Source organism: Antechinus flavipes, chromosome 1, assembly GCF_016432865.1.
Source record: "Antechinus flavipes isolate AdamAnt ecotype Samford, QLD, Australia chromosome 1, AdamAnt_v2, whole genome shotgun sequence".
Classification (NCBI taxonomy): Eukaryota; Metazoa; Chordata; class Mammalia; order Dasyuromorphia; family Dasyuridae; genus Antechinus; species Antechinus flavipes.
Genome location: NC_067398.1, coordinates 58,781,184 through 58,801,071, shown reverse-complemented (window position 1 = coordinate 58,801,071; position 19,888 = coordinate 58,781,184). Strand labels below are relative to the sequence as shown.

Sequence of the window (19,888 nt, the reverse complement as noted above, 5' to 3'; positions counted from 1 at the left end):
AATATCATTTGAAAAACTTTGTTAAATGTGGGTAAATTATGTATACTGCACCCTGCTTTGAACAATTTCATAATAAAAAAAAAAAAACAACAAAACAAACAAACCAAAAAAACCAACAACAACAACAAAGGAAATTAGGTTAGTCTAACCCTGCTGCCTAAAACCTGAATCTGGTGATACTAGACTTCCCTTTCCAGGTCTTAAGCAGAAACCTCTATGGAACTTGTTGGCCAGTAAGGAAGTAGCCGCCCGTGGACATTTGACTAATTGGTCTGGAAGTTAGTAGTGTCAGCTAATCATATTAAGTGTTGGTGAAAGGTTAAAAAAAAATCAAGTACGAGCAGAACTGATGCTGTATCAAACAGGACAAAGCTAGCCAATGCCTGTGCTGCCGTTACTATGGTTACTGAGCTCCTGAGTTTCCCAGAATCCTTTTCGTCTCTGAGCGAGGGAGCAGGATCTTCCATTTGGAGCAATCAAGGATCTCGGTCCAGCCCTTTCCTTGTCAGGGAAATACGGATCCCCATACCTCGAAGGGATCAGCCCGGCTCCCCCTTTCTCCTCTGCACCGCTCTGGCCCTAGCCAAGAGGACCATTTCACTCCCGGCGGATTGTGGCCCGGTAAAGGGGGGAGCAGCGGGGGGCGGGCGCAGCCTGGGGAGGACGGGGAGCCCCTCCCCCCACTCCTCCTTGTCTTCCCCTCCCCCACTCTTCCTTAGCCTCCTCTTCCCATTCCATTCTTCTCTCTCTCCTTCTTCCCCCTGCTCCGTTGGGTTTCCCTTTTCCCTTTCCCCCCCCTTCCGTCGTCTCCCCCTTGGCCCTCCCCCTCTTCCTTCGAGAGGTAGGCCGCAAAGCGGAACATGCGCAGCGAGGCGGAGAGGAACGTGACCGGGAGACAGGTGGTGGCACCGGGGAGGGGAGGGTGCAGCACGTGACCGGGGGTGGGGAGAAGAGAGCGGAGCGCGGCGGGGGCGGGGCGAACCTCGTTTTCAACCCTGGGTGGAGGGGGTGGGGCTGTGCGTGGGAGGAGAGGCAAGAGGAGAAGAAGGGGGAGCTTCGGGGGTCCTGGCGCGCGCGCGGAGCGAAGAAGCGAGGGGAACGCGAGGTGAGGGGGTCTCTGGGAGAGCCCCGGGCTTGATTGGGGAGGCGGAGCCCGGCTAGGCTCTGGGAGCTGGGGCCTTCGCGGCGGATGCGGCGGGGAACCTTTTGTGGTGGAGGGGGGGAGGGGCGAAGACAGGCCGAACCGCCGTGGGGAGGGGGAGGGGCGCGCGCCCGAGCCTTTATCCAGCGCCTGCTGTGTGCAGGCACCGTACCGAAAGGATTTCTCCTTCCTTTCCATCCGTCCGTAGGAAGCTCCGTAGGTGCTGTGATCAGCCTCGATTTACTGAGGAGAAAACTGAGGCAAGCAGGGTCACACAGCTAATAAGCGTCTGAAGCTGGGGTTTTATCAGTAAATGTTTGATTTATATATCTTTATATCCGGGGTCGCGTAGAAATTTCCCCGGTGTAAAGGGGTCTTGAGTGGAAGAAATTTAAGAAGCCCATGTTTAGAGGAAGAGAAGATAAAAGGGGGCGGGCGGACCGGAGGAGCCCCTGCCACAAGCCCCTACTTTCCTGCCTGGGCGCTTCGAGACCCCAGGAGAGACGTAGGAGGGACTGAGGGAAAACCTTCGCTCACGGAGGTAGCTGAGCGAGAGCGCTAATGCAAGATGATGTTTCCAAGGAGAAAAATACCAAGGATGGAGAGCTTAGGAAAGGCAATGGTGGATTTTGAGGAATAAACTAACTCTTCTCATCCCCACTTTGCAAGCAGAATTGACCTGGAGGCTGAAGAGTTCTGGATTCGAAATCTACCAGCTTCTTGATTTATTTTCAAAATACTCGCAAAGATGATTTTTAACATTCATGCTTTCAAAACCATGTGTTCCAAATTTTTTCTCCCTCCATTCCTCCACCCTCTTTCTCTAGTAATCCAGTATTTGTTAAACATGTGCAATTTTTCTATACATATTTCTACTCTTATCATGGACAGTATCTTTTTTGATACCAGTATTACAGTAATGCTATTTGGCTACAGAACCTAACATCACAGTTTTTGAAGGAGCAGAATGTCAGATGACTCAAAAAAGCAACAGAAAGCCATATAGACTGCAGAAATGGCATAAAGTACAATCACCCAGGAAATTACATTATCTAAAAATGTGATGGGCCAGTCAGTTAGAAAGGCTAAATGCTGCAGTGGCCTATGGAACTATGGAAAGCCTTTTGTAAGTTTCATAATAGGAACTGGGTAAGGGTGACCCAGGAAGATATATGGAGAGGTTTCCATCTGCAACTTTGGAGGGGACCCCCTCCCCACAAAAGTATGCGTGCTACCTACCTCCAAGGATTGTGAGACAACTTATGTAAATGTCTGAGATAGTTTTATGTAATTTGACCTGTTCTTTGTTTTAAAGGGCTTTCCAAGCATTGCTAGAGGATGTGTGGCCGAACATCTTGCCATCTACCTGTAGAGACCATCAGGAGGGCATGTAGGTACATTGACAGCTATGGACAAGAGCAGCTACCAGATTGGAAGGATGAACATAAGTACTTTCCCTCCTACAACAAGAGTCCCCAATCCAACAGCCCAGTGCTTGTATCTCGATTACATTTTGAAAAGGTAACTGCTTCTCCTCCCTCCCCCTAATTCAGTCTGGCATGTTAGATCTTATGATGTTCACTAGTTATGTTGTCTCTTCCAGCTGACTTGGTTTAGAGATCTCATCTCAGAGTTCAGACTTTCCCATATTAAAAAAGCCTTAGTCAAAAGTCCCCAGTACCTGTAGTTTAGAAGACAAATCAATCAGTATTTATTAAGTGCCTCCTATGTGCCAGGCACTGTGGTAAGTTCCAGACAATAGTAATAAGATATACATATTCTCATTTAGATAGCTCATTCTTCATTTTGCATACAATTTTTTTTGTTCTCATGTTTATTGTTATATTTGAATGTTTTGGAAGCAAATTTATATATCCAAAATCCTTTTTTTTTTTTAAATTTTATTTAGCATGTATTGATTTGCGTTCAATTTCCATAAATTATGGATGCAGATAGCATTTTCTGTCCAAAGTCTGTTGGGATTGCTTCAACTCATTGAACCACTGGGAAAAAGAACCAAGTCTTTCATAGTTAATCATTCCACATTTCTTGCTCTTATTGTGTACAATGTATTCCTGGTTCTGCTTGTTTTGTGCAGCATTAGTTCATGTAAATCTTCCCAGGCCTTTTTAAAATCAGCATGTTCATTATTTTTTATTGAACAATGATATTAATTTACCTTCATATACCACAATTTATTTAGCCATTCCCCAATTGATGGGCATCCACTCATTTTTCAATTCTTTATTATCACAAAAATAAAGCTCTTTATTTTTAACATTCTTTGCATTTCTTTATGATAAATTAAAATAGGCAGCTCTAGCTCAACATTCCAAAGTGTAATTATTTTATTTGTGCTTCTAGTAATCATTGTTTCTTGGACTAGTTAAGAATTCTTTGATTAAAAAAAAAAATTCTTTGATTTTTATTAGCTCCTGAAGGATTTTTTTTATGTGTGTATATATTGTAATACAATAACATTTTAGGAGAAAAATGCCAAATTATTATTCTGTGCCCCATAATGAAAATGTGTTTTAAAAAATTCTAGTTTTCTTTATTTCTAAAGAGCACACTCTCTTATTTGAGTGGTATTGCAAAATAATTTTACTTCATCTAATTTAGAAGTCATTTTATTAAGCCCATTTAAAAAGTTGAAACATTTTATCTTGACATGAGCTGTTTTCCAATAAGCTTTTTGAAGACATCAAGCCTTTTTACAATAAAGCCTTAAGAGAATTGTTTTATGGTATTCCAGAGAAGGCAGCAGTATATCAAATTTACATTTCAGGGTTACATTAATTCAACAAGATAAAATCCCAATATGAGTCATCCAACCTGGGCAGATTTACCTGCTGCTCGGTTCCTAGCCTTTTTACTCCTTCCCTTGCTATTTTAATAAGAATACCAGGGGCAACCTTGAAGAAATACGTCATCAAACATTGCTTGAGGGAAATCTGAAGTATGGAAAATTGGAGGCAGTTAAGGACAAGTTATCCTGATTTGTGGGAGTGTTTTCTGCTCTTTTTCGGACCAATTCTCTGAGCTACCTACTCTATTTTCCTTTCAAATGTTTCTTAGCCTAATTGGTGGTGTGGGCAGAGCAGGCAGCCTGCAGATAAAAGGGAAGAGCAATATTTGGTTGTTTGAACTTATCAATGCTAATCTTAGATTCCAACAAAAGAACATTGAGGTTTTACCATGAGCTTCTGTTATGTTCCAGGTCACAAATGAAAGATCAGAAGGAATTGACTCACTTTGATTCATTTAAAATATGAATTAAATTAAAGCTTAAAATGCTTTTAATTTTTACTATTAAAAAAGAAGTTTGCAAAGCTTAGGGCAAAATTAAAGAAATTTCAAGAGTTCAGTAGCTCAAATCAGTAGGGGTAGGCACAGATTGCAATATTTGCATTCGAAACTCCCGTATTTGAAATTAGTTCCTCTTTTATTTACCTGCTGCACTACCCACACAGATGTTCATGTCATATGCTCAAAAGGGAAGCGAAAAAAGGCAACTAAAACAAAAGGTATTTTCAGTATTTGTACCTCATAGTTTTCAGAGTAGCCAGTTTTATTTAGCTGTTTCTTATTTGGAATCCCCAATGAGATAACATCCTTTATATTCAACACTTAGATTAGCCTAGTATAATGACATAGATAAAAGTGAAAGCTTATAATGTATTCTATGCATAGATTTATAGTGAGTTAGCGCGCAGATCCCTGAAATATTTTAGTCATAGTGGAGTGATAATTTTGTCTTACAAAATGTGTTTGGAAGTCATTGCAGTTTGACATTGTATACCTAGGGCTATTAGTTCATTGGAAAAATAATTCTGGGTGTGAGATATGAAAGGAAGAAGTAAGAAGTAAGAAGCATCCTGAAGATCTGGACTTGAGCCCTACCTTTGTTGCTTCCTGCTTTTTTGATCCTAAGCTAGTCAAAGATTTAAAGAGCGTCTCAAGAGTGCCTAGAGTTATAGGAGGCCTATAAATGGGAAAGATAGGGGAAATGTCTTCCTGGGAGTTCCTTATACTGATATAATCACAAAGATCCAGTTAAAATAAGAAAGGAATTTCTCAAAAGAGAAGGTATAACTCAGAGCAGGACATTTTGATGTAACTGAAATTGACTGTGCTGAGGTCTTAAGGCTTGGAAAAGGTCTTTATCATTTTTCTTAAAGATAACTAATGTAGTCCTTGACTTTATATAAGCACTTAACAAAAGCTTGTTGAATGATTAATTTTCTTCTTCCTTAAATCTTTATTTGTCATTAAATATTTACTTTCTGTCTCTTTTGGAGACAAGTTTCCTTTTTGTTTTGTTTTGTTTGTTTTTAATAGTATTTTATTTTTTCAAATACATGTAAAAATAGTTTTAAACATTCATTTTTGTAAAACTTTGTTCTCAAATTTTCTCCTTTCTTCCTTCCTTTTCCTTCCCCCTCCCCAAGACGGCATCTGTGGCCAATTTAGTTTTCCAGAGTTCTCAGTCGTTTGTCCAGTTTGTCTTTGTTATAGACAGTGTAAGTCCAGTAGAAGGAGAAATTGCACTTGAGTTTCTTTCTGTTCTTCTTAGTTAAGAACCCTTTGATCACCTATGTGTTTATTCCTATGACAGGATGCTGATCCTTGTGATAGGGTAATTGCTGCAATGCGCTGGGGCTTGATCCCATCTTGGGTCAGAGAGTCTGATGCTTCAAAGATACAGTTCAATACTAGCAACTGTCGAAGTGAAACTATGATGGAAAGACGGTCATATAAGGTAAGGATGGCTTGCTTAGGGTAAGAGGAAAATCCTTCTCATCTTTGTGTCTTCAAAAGCCACCTGTGACACCTGTATGCCCCAGAAATGAAGAATTCATCTTTAAAAGGCCACAGTCATCATCCTTTTCTGATTGTAAACTAGTACTTTTTAGTTGTTTCATTAACAAAAGCCTTTTTCACATGTTATCATAAACTAGGTCTTTTTTTCTACCTAGTCTGTTGGAGAGACCACATCCCGTAGATTCCACTTTTTTTCCTTTTTTCCCCCTCTGATCCCATCTCCCTGTTGCTCTAGAATAGAATCCAACTGTTGAAATCACTTTGTACACCATCTCTTTACATCCACCATATTGTCTAAGTGATCTTGTTATTAAATTTCTTTCAGAAGCTTTTTTCCTTCCCCTCTCACTCCACTAGATGTGCTATACCCAATTTTATAAATCTCATGTGTGTGATTGATTGAAAAATGTCAAGTACCATCCTAGGATCCTTTGTAAAGTAAGAGCCAACGTATAATTGTAACCAAAAAAAATTGTAATATTTTTGAGCTTCTAAAAACTTTTTGGCATACAATTAGTGTATATTTTAACAAGTTTCTTTAAGAAAATCCTGCTAATGTATGAAATGTTTTGTACCAATTATATTGCCCCAAATAAGGAGGTGTTTCCGAAATGGTGTATGTTGGAGTTAAAGGTTTGTGGTTACCAATCTTTGTAATGGGGAGAGAGAAAGGTATCTAGAGATATAACATACTAAACAAAGATACTTAAAAGTAAAATTAAAAGGAGCTTCTTGAAAGCCAGTAAAGAGAATAAAAGAATATCATTGACTCAGAAATTTAAGGATTTGGGATTATATAAAAAAAGAAACTGAAATATCTCTATACTTTGACCTAGAATAGTCTACTACCAGGCACATACCTCTAACACTCAGTAATAGAAAGTAACAAAACATAGGCAACAAAATATTTGTAACAGTACTTTTTATGGAAGCCAAGAACTACAAATTGTTTTTGTTTTGGACAATCAATGCCCATTGATTGGGAATGGCTAAACAAATTGCAGTGAATGAGCATATGGAGTAATACTCCGGTAATGACTGCAACAGTATCAGTGGTTATAACAATAGCAAAATAATTAACTGCAGGGATCAAGCCTGTCATCAAAGGGGAGCCATGAGAAGACACCTCCCCCTGCTTCATTGCAGAGGTAAAAGACTATAGGTGCAAGGTACTACATATAATTTCATATTTGTGTGAGGTGTTATTTCATATTGTTTTTACAAGTTAGGTTGTAATTTTTTTCTTTTTTCAAATTTCTTATTAAAAAGGATGGCTATCTAAAAAGAGGATGTAGGATGAAAGAAACAGTGGAAATATAAGTGACATAACAGTAACATCAATAAACATGTTTTTTTTTTTTTTTAAAGTTAAGGAGCTGAAGAAGTGAATAAAAAAGGGACCTTTCGTTAGGTGGGAGCAGTAAGTTACCCTTGAGGGTTGGGAGTTCAAGGACAATAGTCCTTAGGTAGAGGGGAGATAGTAATGTTTTTAAGGTTAAATGCCCAAAACTTTTTGTTGCATAATCTAGTACAATAGATATTTTCTTCTAACCAATCTGATCCAATGAATTTAATGTAGCAGCAGTATTGTTTTCCTCTAAAGCATGTAGCATCAGTTTTCCTCTAAAGCATGGTGCTGCTATTCTGTAGAGAGGTAGAAGGTTGATTATATGTCTCTGCTTCATGTAGCATGAAAGAAGAAGGATCTTGGGGTAATGAGCATGTCACTATGCTTCTGTTTCCATAAATCACAAAAATGGTTTGTTAGTAAGATGTCAAAATGAAATGACAAAATCTTGGCGTTGTTTTAGTTCAAGGATCAAGGATTTATTGCATTAATTGGTGTAATAAAATTTGCTGACTTCTATAGCTTCAGTTCTTTCTACTTTGTATTAGTAATCATTCCTTCTTTGTGGGTATGTCTGTTTTTCCTCTTCTCTGACCTAACAACAACTTTGACATTAATATGTTTTATTTTGTCTTCTCACAGATACCTCTGGAAAAGGGCAGGCGATGTGTGGTGCTGGCAGATGGGTTTTTTGAGTGGCAGCAGTTTCGGGGGGAAAAGCAACCTTATTTCATCTATTTCCCCCAAATTAAGACAGAACAGGTATACTCATTAGGAAACATTTATTAAATAGCTATAATTAATATGGAATAGTACACTGGTTCTAGATAACTGAAACAATTTAATAAAAGTGGTCATTTTTCCTTTTATGGAGCTTATCTACTGACAATGCATTAATACTGAATATAATTTAACATGTTTTATTTTTTTACTGTGACCTTAAGATGAACAAATTTGAACATTTCGGTGTATAGAAGGAGGTCAGAAAAATGTTTTTTTGTTACATAGTTGGGGTTTTAGTATATGTTAAATTCACATGAGAGTAGCAACATATCATTTCCAGTCTATGGTTCCTTAAGAATGTTCACTGACTTCTCTATATTTATTAATGATTTTTTGATACCTTTTTTTTTTTTTCATTTTCTTTGCATCATCATCACGACCCATCAGCTTCCTCCCTATCTTCCTCCCCCTCCACCATACAACATAGAAACCCTCCCTTGTAATAAATAAGTCAAGCAAAAGAAATCAACATGTGGATGAAAAAAATTATATATCATTTTGTACTTAAAGTCCATTACCTTTCTGACAAGAGAGGTGGAAGCATACTTCATCATTAGTGTTTTGACACAATAGCATATTAAAAAGAAATTGAACCAGACAGTTCAGCAGCATTTTGTTAACATACTCATAAAACTGACAGTGCTTAGTTTTGTTTTTGAAGTGTTTGCTTTCATTTTCTTTTGGGAGCATTTACTCTCCTTCAGGTGGTGTCATTTTCTATTTTGAATTTCCTGTTGTTGGGAGGAGAGGCCCAATACCCACTCTCAGTAGCTCTACTCTGTTATATGACAAGAAGGGTTACCTAACTTGTAGAAACTGAGACAATTATATAGAAAGATGATATATCACAAAGAATACCTTGCTGTAATGAATATCTCCAAAGCTCGCCTGGGATCTCTTTCTGTTATTGGCAAGTCTTTTTTTACTTTTTTACCATTTTTTATCTTTATGTTTTATATTTCTTTTAAGAACTTACTTATTGTGTATTACAGTTATTTGTGCAAGTAACATTCCTCTTATCTGAGCAGGTATGATATTATATTTATCTTTGTATCCATTGGTTAACAAAACACTTATAGTTGGTATTGGGTAAATGTTTGCTGAATTAAATCTTGTGTTTCACTTTATGGCCTCTGTTCAACAAGTGTTTGGGTACTTGCCTCTATATATTATGTCAGCAGACAAAAGTTATTTAGTATCATTTTATAGTTAGCAGCTTTATTTGAGAGTTTGCAGCTTGCTCATATACTTGAAGTCATTGCCAGAAGTGGGACTAAAATATCTGGTTTTTTACTTCCTCACTTCAGTGGTATTACTAGACTCATTATCAACATTGTGGCTGTTCTCCTCCCCTCCCCCCAAATAAAATCACAGGTGCTCCGGCTTTATTATCTAATGGGACAAACTTTTTTTCCCCCAGACTAAAGACTCCACCTTAATGTCTTCAAGAATACTCAAAGACTAAAAGAAAAAATAGTTCAAAACATTGCCCATGCATTACTTAATTCCCTCAATATATTTTTTTCCTAGGATGTAGTATTGTAAACTCTTTAGGTTATATATGATAATTAGTAGTTTGGAAGCATCAAGGTTTATTCCTGTTAAAGCCACAGTTTACTTTATGGCCATAGGGGACCTTCCACTTAAATTCCTTTTTAGCTGCAAACTTGCTGATGCCCATCTAGAGAAATTTTTAGCTTACTTCCTCTTCCAAAAAGGTAGCGGATGGGAGTCTTGTATCTTCCCTTTTCCAGTCCTCCTAATTGCCCCATTGTCCACCAGGCATTGGATACTGAAACCTAGAAACCATCCCTTCCCTCTCCCTTTTCTACCTCAAGGAGGTATCCTAAAGCCCCACTCCACCCTGACCCTGGAGTTCAGGGACTGTCTGCCTTGCCATTGCTTCTCAGGAATCTTCATCTGCCTTGCTATTTCCCTTTTGAACCTGAGTACCACCGGGCCTTTCCATTTTCCATGAACTGAACCCTCCTTTATATATTGTCTTCCCCAATTTGTCTTTTTCCTCCTTGAAAGCAGTGATAGTCTTTTCTGTTTGCATTAGTATGATGTTTGGCATATAGTAAGTGCTTGATTAATGCTTTTATATTCTGTTGTCTTTAATACATATTTACTATATGTGTACAAATAAGCATGACAGTCATATTGAGTTTTCTACATTTATAATCTTGGGAATAAATATCCAAGGCTTTTAATTCTAAATATGAACTCTTCTATGTATTATTATTATTGTTATTTGTGGAAATAAAAGAAAATAAATGTAAAACAGACATGGACTGAATTCTTCTAGAATATTTCTATTGTTTTAGTTTAAAGACTGTGTCTTTATGGACAGAAAGAAAAAGTATGGTTCTGGGATCTGCCTGTCTTTTGTTTCCAGTCATTCTTCAGCCGCTCAGTAGAAGAGGAAGTTTGGGATGACTGGAGGCTGCTAACAATGGCTGGGATCTTTGATCGTTGGGAACCACCAAATGGAGGAGAGCCCCTCTACTCTTACACTATCATCACAGTGGACTCCTGCAAAGCTTTAAGTGACATTCATCACAGGCAAGTGAAGAGACCCAAAGAAGCATCTTTAGGTGGAGACCAAAAGTATCAGGGAGTTCTTTTTCTTCGTCTAGCCACAAGATTCATCATTAAAAAAATTTTTTTTCTGTGTTCTAAAGGGCTACAGAATAAGAAAAAGGAAATGGAACTGGGAGTTGGGCTGGAGATCTAATCCTGATTTCATCAGTGATGCATTTTTGTGACATTGAACAATCTCTTTTCCTTTCTGGGGCTCATTTTGCCTTTCGTATAAAATAAGATCTTTTCTGCTACAAGTCTTCTAGGATTAATGAAGTCATATTTAATAATAAGCAAACCTCACTAGCTTCCATTTAGTACAAGCTAGAATTGTTTACTTGATCCTCTTCCAAAAGAGGATTAGTTTTCTGTAGTATCCTTTGAATTGACTGTTAATGTATTCATGTTGTCCATGCCATTAGACTTTGTTATAGCAAGTATTAAAATGTGGTTTATCTTTTTTTTTCTTTTCCCATGCAAATATTTGAGTAGTTCTTTAAAAGATTCTGTTGTCCTGTCTTCCCCTCTCTTTACCATTTGCCATTCTGGCTAGGATGCCTGCTTTACTGGATGGTGAGGAAGCAATTGCTAAATGGCTGGATTTTGGTGAAGTCCCAATTCAGGAAGCTTTGAAGGTGATTCATCCTGTAGAGAACATTGAGTTCCATCCAGTTTCTACTGTGGTGAACAACTCCCTGAACAATACACCCCAGTGTCTTGAACCTGTTGAGATCGAGGAGGTAAGAGTAATTGAACCTGAGAATATTAGGCAGCCATGTAAATATTGTATTTCAGAGTACTTTAATTTGAGAAATGTGCTTCTTTATTAGGAGCCCTAACTTTGTATAACCTCCTAAAATTATTATATTTCTTATGAGTGGCACAGTACCCTTGTAAGTAGAGGCAAAGAGTAAGAATATTTGTTTATAATTTTGTCTTTATCCTGAAAATTAATAAAATAAGCTCTGAGCTAATGAAATTCAGTAAGAGGCCCAGAGTTAAGAATGTGAGGTCAGACAGGGATCTCAAGAGATCTCAGGGGAGAGTGTCTCCAAAGTTTAAGATTGGTGGGGATGAGGTTTGCTGTGGGTGGAGATCAGGGGGGCTCCTGGCCATTAGCCACCCAGGAGCAGAGTCCATGGCTTTGGTGGAGTTAAGGTGAGGAAGATGGCTAGAATCCAGTCAGCCTTGTGAGGAGATGGCTAGGAGCTCATTGGAGAAATTGCTGATAAAGGAAAGATGATTTGAGTCAGGTGCAAGGTGCCATTAACTAAGTCACTGCCAGGTGCTGCACTCCCTCATCACCTCTGCTTAAGTGATGCTATTTGGGCTTCATGGAACGCAAGATGTAACTGGGCTTTGCTTTTGTCCTCATAGATGCCCTACGTTAGTCCTAGCCGTCGGAAGATGTTGCCAAAATCTCCCCTAAAGGAAGACCCTGATCCTCCCAAAAGGTCCAGGGAGTCTGGGCGGAAGAGTCCTTCCAGGAGGGGCAGTGCAGAGTTAATGGAGCGGTGGCTGAACAAGTATGAAGCTGGCCAAAACAAGAGACCCAAGATTTAGTACAGCAAACGTAGGGAGCCTCCCTCTGTTGGCACAGAGGGGTGACGGAGATCTCCATTAGCTCCTCTGATTTCTAACTCTTCCTTGTCAAGGTATCTGCTCCAGGGTTTCCCATTTTGCAGCTTTTGTGCCCACCTCTCTCCCTCTGTAGTCCAGACGCTAAAAATGGCCATACTGGGCTAGGAAGAACTTTTCTTTCTCTGATTGGTGTTCTTGCCCCCACAACTGCAACCTACTATGTGTATGTAATCTTTTTATTTACAAAGTCAGGGTAGGAAAAAAGGCGACTGTTGATACCAAATTTAACTCTTAAATTGTCTTAAATTTTGTTACATGGAATGCCTAATGTCTCTTTAATAAGGCCACTGTACTTGAAATTTTCTCCTGTTTTTCATCCTTGGGTTTCGTATTCAGCTATTTTCTTCAATTTGTTTATGTGAATTTGACAAAATGAGTGGCACAATGAGGTCATGAATTGTAGGCTTTCACGGTTGTGCATCTGGATGGGCGGAGCCTGGTTTGAGTTTGATATAAAAATCTGTATCTCAGGAATGTGCAGTTAGTTTTGCCAGGTTTGGACTAGTAGACTTATGGGACCAGAACCATTGTGTTTATCTCTGAGGCATTAAGATACTTCGGGCCCAGTAGGCTCCACAAAGCCTTCTGCTGGTTCATCGGGGCAAGGTTCAAGGGAGAAAAGTCATTCCTAATGAGCCTGGTTCACAGAAGAGGGGCATTGTTTATGACACTCTCCTGAGACGAGGGTGGTATAGGGTTAGGACTCTTCCTGAGGGAAAGTGACAATTCAAAATTAGTTTATCCAGCTTTGTGAGGTGTTTCTTTAATCTTTGGAATGTTGTGGTTGGGACAGATTTTTACAGTTCTGAATGTGGTGTTGGAAGGGGAGCTGTGAAGGAGTGTAGGGGTAACACTTGTTTTCCTATCAGCAGTATTCCACTCGGCTTCTGAACAACTGAACTTGCCTGGGTGGGTTGTACTATTCAGTTTCTATATGGAAATCAGTGATCTGGAAATAATAAAAAGAAATTCTTGGTGGCTTCTTGTCAAGTCTTTTTTTTTTTTTTTTAAACTTTTTTCCTTTATGTGCTTAGCAAATAGTATTACTTGAGAATTATGTAATACTGGAGTCAGGACACCCACATTTATCCTAGTAGATGGCAGCTAGCAGAGTAAAGGCTATCAACAAATCGCCCTTTTATTCCTTAGTAAAAGTAGGAAGAAGTACAGGAGGAACACTGCCTTGAGTCATAGAACCTATGATCAGATGAAGGATTCTGAAAAGCATTGTGTTATCTTTAAACCTTAGCAGGCACTCTCTCTAGGCCTCTGTTTCTTCATCTGTAAAATGAAATTGTCCTAAATGCTTCTGAGGTCCCTTCCAACTCCATATCTGTGATCTTATAAAAAGCAGCAAATATGTTAAAAACTTTATAGACAAAAGGCCCTTAGCCCTGTGCTGTATATATCCTGGGGAATATTAAATGCAAAAGAGGTCTCTGTGCCAAAAGAGCTTACAGCTTTTTTAAGAAAAAATTTAAGGAAATTCACATCAGATTTCAATCTAATCATAATTTAATTAGCCACTAAGATTCATTCAACTTACTTTCATTGTGTGCAAAACATAGTATTAGACACAGCTCTAGACTTTATAACTTGATCTGTAATCTTTTCTCAATATACAACCCTACCCCCAAAAGAATCTTTTCTTTTACTAAGAAATCAAGCCAATTGACAAAGTTACTCATATCTATCACTTAGTGTATGATATTGTAACATTTGTTCAGTCACTTCCAATTCTTCATGACCTTGTTTGTGGTTATATTCTGCAATTCATTTTACAGATGAGGAAACTGAGGCAAACAGAGTTAAGTGGCTTGTCCAGGATCACACAGCTAGTAAATAAGTGTCTGAGGCTGGACTTAAGCTCAGGACGATGATATTCTGACTGCCTTTCTTGAACTCTATCCACTTACATGTAACTTGTAAACATTAGATATCCATCACCTTAAGGATCTAACCTTAGTAATTGTGTTTAATGTGAGATCAGCTATCTTGTTCTTATTTAGACTTTCATAGTTATTTAATGTATTTTTCTCTAGGTTCTATTCACTGTTCAGTTCCTAAAAGACTGACCATGTTTTTTGTTTTTTGTTTTTTTTCTTTTTGGTTTGTTTTTGTTTTTCCTGAAATCCCCAGTGAAGGTAACTGGTTAATCCAGTGGCCTCTTATTAAGGACCTTCTATGTGTCAGGTACTGTGCTAAACTCTTGTCCTCTTATTTGATTTTTCTGTAGTTTTAACACTTTGGAGCACTTCTTCCTGGATATATTTTTGTCTTCCACGATACTGCTTTATCCTAGTTCTCTGACTGAAACACCGCCATTACCCAATACCAGTATCCATCACTTTTTCTCAACACTTTCTTGGTGATCTCACCTGTTTAATTTATGTCTTTGGAGAAATATATGAGAAGAAAAGATGGGCTAGTCACACACTGAAAGCAAAAGTGGTCTATTAGTATTCCGTCAATATCATGAAACTGAAATAGGCCTGATTCTGTTCTGCCCCTTAGGCAGACCAAGGAGGCCACAGCGATTCATGTGGTTTTGAGTAGGTCAATTTCTGTAACCCTAATCTTTTTGCAAAACTGATCCCAAATTACTACATGCTCTTGTGACATCTCCACTTGGATGTCCCCATGGGGTTTTCAACTATGTCTAAAACAAAGATCTTCATGTCCAGAGCAGCAACTTCTCTACACGTTCCTGTTTCTGTTGAAAGCACCTCTTTCCAAGGTCTGAATCCCCAGTTATTCCATAGTCCGCTCACTAAGGCCAGCAATCCCCTCTGAAATCTTTGTTAGCAACTGAGGCAAGTGATTGCAATTGGCCACCATTAGGTCCCAGTCCAAGCCTCCTTTGGTCATTTGATCCTATCAAACTCAGATTGAGTGTAAATAGCCCTAATTTCTGCTTCAGCCAGAAACCCTAAGGGTCTTCCCCTCCCAGATTCATTCAGTTTTTGTTGTTCCTTTTTTTTGACTAGGTGAAAGAGGAGATTCTTTGTCTCAAATTCTACCCAGCTTTAATCACTGATTGGGTGAAGCCTCAGTCAAACTGAGTTTAAAAAGACCACATTTCCCATTGCAACCGGGGCCATCTCTCATCTTCCTGATCTCTATCTGGCCATTGGACCCACAAGGTCCTAGAGGGGAAAGTGAGGCAGGTGACCTTGCCCAGCCCTCTTTCCTTTAAATCCAACTCGCTTGCCAGTCATGGCATCACCTCCTTGATGTCCTGGCCCTCTTGGAGAAGGAAGGACAAGCAACGGAACCAGATTGATAAATGATCTGTGAGTGTTTCGGAGAGAGCCCCGCCCTCATCTTCTCCTTGGGCTTCCTGTGGGCCCCCGCTAAAACTGGACCTTCTTTAAAGAGCTTTGCCCGATCCTTCTTAATCCCAGAGAGATCCTTCTCTTGGGGATTATTTCTCATTTAGCCCGTAAATTGCTCGTTTGCCCGTTGTCTCCGTTCCACAGTAAATTGAAAGGCAGCAATCGCCTTTCGCCCTTCTTTCCCCAGCGCTTTGCAGTGCCCTGCACAGAGCAGACACTCAATAAATGCTTGGCTGAAAAGGGGCTCTGGGCCCGAGACCTTGCCGGGCCTTCTCCCAAGCAGCGTGATCATCGTGGGGACCTCCTTTGGCCTCTGTAAACCGACAATCCGATCACCGTCTTTCGAGGAATCTCGCCCCAGCACAGGTGACTACCGCTCGGGGGTTCCCAGAGAAGGTGCCCCCCTAGGAGACAAACGGGGGCACCGGCCTCGGCTGGGGGCCACCTTCTGTGCCCCCTGTCCCGGGCCGGGGGGAGGAGGGGTGATGTTGCTACTGTAGCCGGAGAGAACGCTTCTCCAGGTACGGCCTTTCTCACCCCTCCCTTAGAGAAAAAGTGGCACGCCTCAGCATTTAAATTGGCTGCGAGGCGAACCCGAGCGGAGGGGACCTCCAGACCTCGGCTTGAAGCTTACCACTGTGATAGCCCGGGGTGGGGGCGGGGCTGGCAGGGCTGGCGGGGCTCCCGGGCCTGGAGAAGGCTCTCCTCCCGGTTCCTGCGCCAGCGGAGCCGCGCAGCGCGCTGTGGAGGCTCTGGGCTGCCGATCTCGCAAGGGCTGAGGGGGCTTTGGACTGCCGGGCTGCGGGGACTCTGGGCTGCCGGGCTGCGGGGGTTCTGAGCTGCCAGGCTGCGAGGGCTGAGGCGGGGGGGGAGAGGGGGAGGAGTCTGGGCTGCCGAGCTGCGGGGGCTCTGTCTCTGAACTCCCCCTGAGCAGGCTTGCTCGGGGCGGGAGAGGACTACAGACAGACCAGCACCTTCCCGAACTAAGGGGAAGGGGTGGGATGCACCACGCAGGGAGGGAATTTGGAGGTTTTGCCGGGTTCTGCTAGCGTCCTCCGAACCTCCAAGCAGCAGGGGATGAAAATCGCCGATGAGCGCCCCAACACCGTGGTGAAAGACTTGCTTACGGAGCCTGCTGTCTCCCCACATCCTGCTCCCTCCCTTCCCTCCCTTTCCCTCTGTCTCCGAGCATCCTGTGCCCTCATGGCCACTCTCTGGTCACCCAGCAGCTCGGGTTCCCGCCCCGCTCTAGCCGCAGGTCCATTCGCTCAATGACCAAACTGGAGCCCAATAAAAACGAGAGAAACCAGAGGTCGTTCTCTGGAGCCGGGGCAAGTGTGCTCGCAGGCCTATGCAAATCGCGGATCGGAAGACGCTCCAATCGGAGCGCAGCTCGGAACCCGTGGCGGCCAATGGGAAGTCAGAAGCGATTAGGTCTTTATTTATATTTGCCAGCCCCTCCCAGGCTCTGCCAGCTCTTCCCTGTCGCTGTTGCTCCAACCCCGAGCGTGCAGCTCTCCGCGGCCCGCCAAGCGGCCTCTGCAGCTCCCCGGCGCGGAGTGAGGTAGGCGGCGCAGCGAGTCCGCCTCGGGAGGAGCAGGAGGCTCCGGCCCGGGGAGCCGGGACCTCGCCGCTGACCGCGGCGCCTTATCCCTTCGCAGATTGTCTCTCCTCCCGCGATGTCCGGCCGAGGAAAGTCGGGAGGCAAAGTCCGGGCCAAGGCCAAATCGCGCTCCTCCCGCGCGGGACTGCAGTTCCCCGTGGGTCGCGTCCATCGCCTTCTGCGCAAGGGCAACTACGCGGAGCGCGTGGGGGCGGGCGCGCCGGTCTACCTGGCGGCAGTGTTGGAGTACCTGTCGGCCGAGATCCTGGAGCTGGCGGGCAACGCGGCCCGCGACAACAAGAAGACGCGCATCATCCCGAGGCACCTGCAGCTGGCCATCCGCAACGACGAGGAGCTCAACAAGCTGCTGGGCGGAGTGACCATCGCCCAGGGCGGCGTCTTGCCCAACATCCAGGCCGTGCTGCTGCCCAAGAAGACCCAAAGCTCCAAGAAGTGAGGTGCCGCCCTCGGGGGGAGACCCAGCTGGGGGGCGGGAGCCCGGCATCCCAGGGACCGGAGCTGTCTGCATCTATTTGGCCCTGGGCCCAGCTGGGAGGAGCGGGCGAGGTTCATCCCTTTTCGTAGGGGCAGCCGGGGTGGGCTGTGGCTTAAGACTCTGCGTCTAGAAGACTGGACTGTTTTCCCGGTGCGCTCCTGGGAAAAGCCCCCAGATCTATCGTTAGGAGTTGCGGGGCCAAGATGTCTACCTGTGCTCCCCTGAGGTGTAGATGCCCCTTTACCCTGTGGATGAGGTCGCCCCAGAGCTGACCCACAAAGTGCACCTGAGGTGACCGGATTAGGGGTGGACTAGACGGGATGCGGGAGGTGGCCCCTCCCCTACACGTTTTTTTCTCCTAAAAAAAAAACACCCTGTTTTTTGGGAGCTCCCTATATTTCCTATTGGTGGGTGGAATCTATTTATTAACTTGTATGGGCGGAGTCACTTTATTGGTGGGGGGTGGGGCGGGGATGTGCTCTGACTTTGTCCTTTTGGTTCCCAAAATAAACAGCTCTATGGTGGCGTCACCGTTACCCCCCCTTCCTCAGTGCTTTGCCTTGGTGTTTCCTTTCTAGAAGCTGGCGGTCAAGCCGGGAGAGGACCCGGAGGGGAGGGGTGAACAGCTCCCTGCGCTTTAGGGGGGCACTGGTTGTGCTTGCGGGTCGGGCCACGGCTCGGGAAAGAAGGCTCATTCTGCTGTCCTTTCTCCTCTTCCTGCCTCTGTCACTGAGGTTTCCCCTCCGGGGTAGTGTGAAGAGCCACAAAGAGAGGCAGGTCCGGATCATGGGTACCGTGCAGACTGAGAAGTCAGGCATCCGCTTGCTTTGGAAAGACCAGGGACTAGCAGGTCTGGACCCCGGCCTTGCTCCTTACTTCCCATAATCCTCCAGGCTTTGAAATCTAGAACTGGAAAGGACCTTAGGTCAGCAAAGTCGTGGCAAAGAGCCCTGGCCACTGGGTCCGGTTGGATTTCGGCTCTGCTGCAGCGAGGACCTTGGACAGGTACCTTTCCTCCTGGACCAAACTGATTCCTCTTCAGCAGAGCAAGAGGTTACACGATCTCTGTCGATTTAATTTAGATAGGAAAAAGCTGGGACCTGGTATTGGGACAGTCAGCCCAGTTTTCACAGAGCTGAGAAAGTTCTTTTCTCCAGGAGTGGCAAACTAAGTTAAGAAGGGTTTAGATAGTCTGGGGGTTGTGGTGGTCTGGAATAAATGCAGGCAAGAAGTCAAGGTAGCAGAGAGGCCCAATAGAGAGCCAGGGACCTGGCGTCAGGAAGACCCCAGTTCAAAGGTGGCCAGCTGTTTGTTCCTAGACAAATCTCTCAATCTCTATCAGTCTGTTTCCTCATCTGTAAAATGGAGATAATAAACCGATCTGACCTCTCTTTGGGTTCTTGGGAAGATAAAATGAGATCTACACAACTAAAAGTGCTAAAGAAATGCTAGCTATGATTATCCTCCTTTTTTTTGCTTCTTGGACTGCCAAGATCTTCCAGAACTGAAACCCATTAAACATCCTGAGAAATTCCAGTTGAAATTCAATAAATATTTATTAAGCACATTCTGTATGCAGATTAGTAATGCAGATTCTGGGGACTAGAGTCATTCAGAGTTTAGAAAAAGAGGCAGATTCCTATTTTTTGGTATTTACAGACTCAATAAAGGGTCTAAGACAAACTAAACTACTTGAGATTGAGAAGCCCTAAGTATGAAATGAGATGGAGATAGGGAAAGGTCTTCAAGGATGGCTTTCTGAAGAGGTGGCATTGGAATTGGGCTTTCAAAGAACTTAATTTTTTTTGTTGTCATCATCTATTAATAACTACTCAAATGTAATTTGTTTCTTCTATGATCCTACTTATTCATTTTGTGCATTTAAAAACTTTATTCTGAGGAAGAAGTCCATGACACAAAGGTGAAAACCCTCTTTTAAAGAGAAAATAGGTATTCAGGAGAGGCATAGGGAGGCTATGAAAAATTTGGGGAGCAGTCTTAGCAAAGGCAAGGGGACCTGAAGTGGAGGTGGGGGGTAATCTCATTTGATTAGGCTCTTCTGTGTGTGAAGGATATATTAATAGATGTCAGCCTGTAGAAAATCTGGAATTTCATGCAAGCTTTGGACTAAATG

At 42.6% G+C, this 19,888-nt stretch overlaps 2 protein-coding genes across 3 annotated transcripts; both read left to right on the top strand.

Moving 5' to 3' along the window:
* Positions 1-433: 433 nt before the first annotated feature.
* Positions 434-13,298, top strand: HMCES (5-hydroxymethylcytosine binding, ES cell specific). Of its 2 annotated transcripts, none has more exons than XM_051983427.1 (7): positions 434-621; positions 2,457-2,662; positions 5,760-5,903; positions 7,956-8,075; positions 10,495-10,661; positions 11,233-11,419; positions 12,057-13,298. In XM_051983427.1, the coding sequence occupies exons 2-7, from the start codon at positions 2,480-2,482 to the stop codon at positions 12,240-12,242; spliced, it is 987 nt and encodes a 328-aa protein (XP_051839387.1). In that variant the 5' UTR covers positions 434-621; positions 2,457-2,479; the 3' UTR covers positions 12,243-13,298. The 2 variants fall into 2 exon arrangements, with proteins under 2 accessions (XP_051839387.1, XP_051839395.1); XM_051983435.1 differs by lacking the exon at positions 434-621 and adding an exon at positions 1,010-1,105.
* Positions 13,299-16,576: 3,278 nt separating this feature from the next.
* On the top strand, positions 16,577-18,304 carry LOC127553132 (histone H2A type 2-B-like). The gene has a single exon (XM_051983587.1). It carries the CDS (start codon positions 17,335-17,337, stop codon positions 17,713-17,715), a length of 381 nt encoding a protein of 126 aa, XP_051839547.1. The 5' UTR covers positions 16,577-17,334; the 3' UTR covers positions 17,716-18,304.
* The last annotated feature ends 1,584 nt before the right edge of the window (positions 18,305-19,888 follow it).

What these genes read in the sequence shown, in the direction of transcription:
- HMCES (XM_051983427.1), top strand. Translation starts at nt 2,480, where the DNA reads ATGTGTGGCCGAACATCTTGCCATCTACCTGTAGAGACCATCAGGAGG. An exon ending in TGGAAAGACGGTCATATAAG is followed by an intron (nt 5,904 to 7,955) that starts GTAAGGATGGCT and finishes GTCTTCTCACAG; the next exon opens with ATACCTCTGGAAAAGGGCAG. An exon ending in TTAAGTGACATTCATCACAG is followed by an intron (nt 10,662 to 11,232) that starts GCAAGTGAAGAG and finishes CATTCTGGCTAG; the next exon opens with GATGCCTGCTTTACTGGATG.
- LOC127553132 (XM_051983587.1), top strand. Translation starts at nt 17,335, where the DNA reads ATGTCCGGCCGAGGAAAGTCGGGAGGCAAAGTCCGGGCCAAGGCCAAA.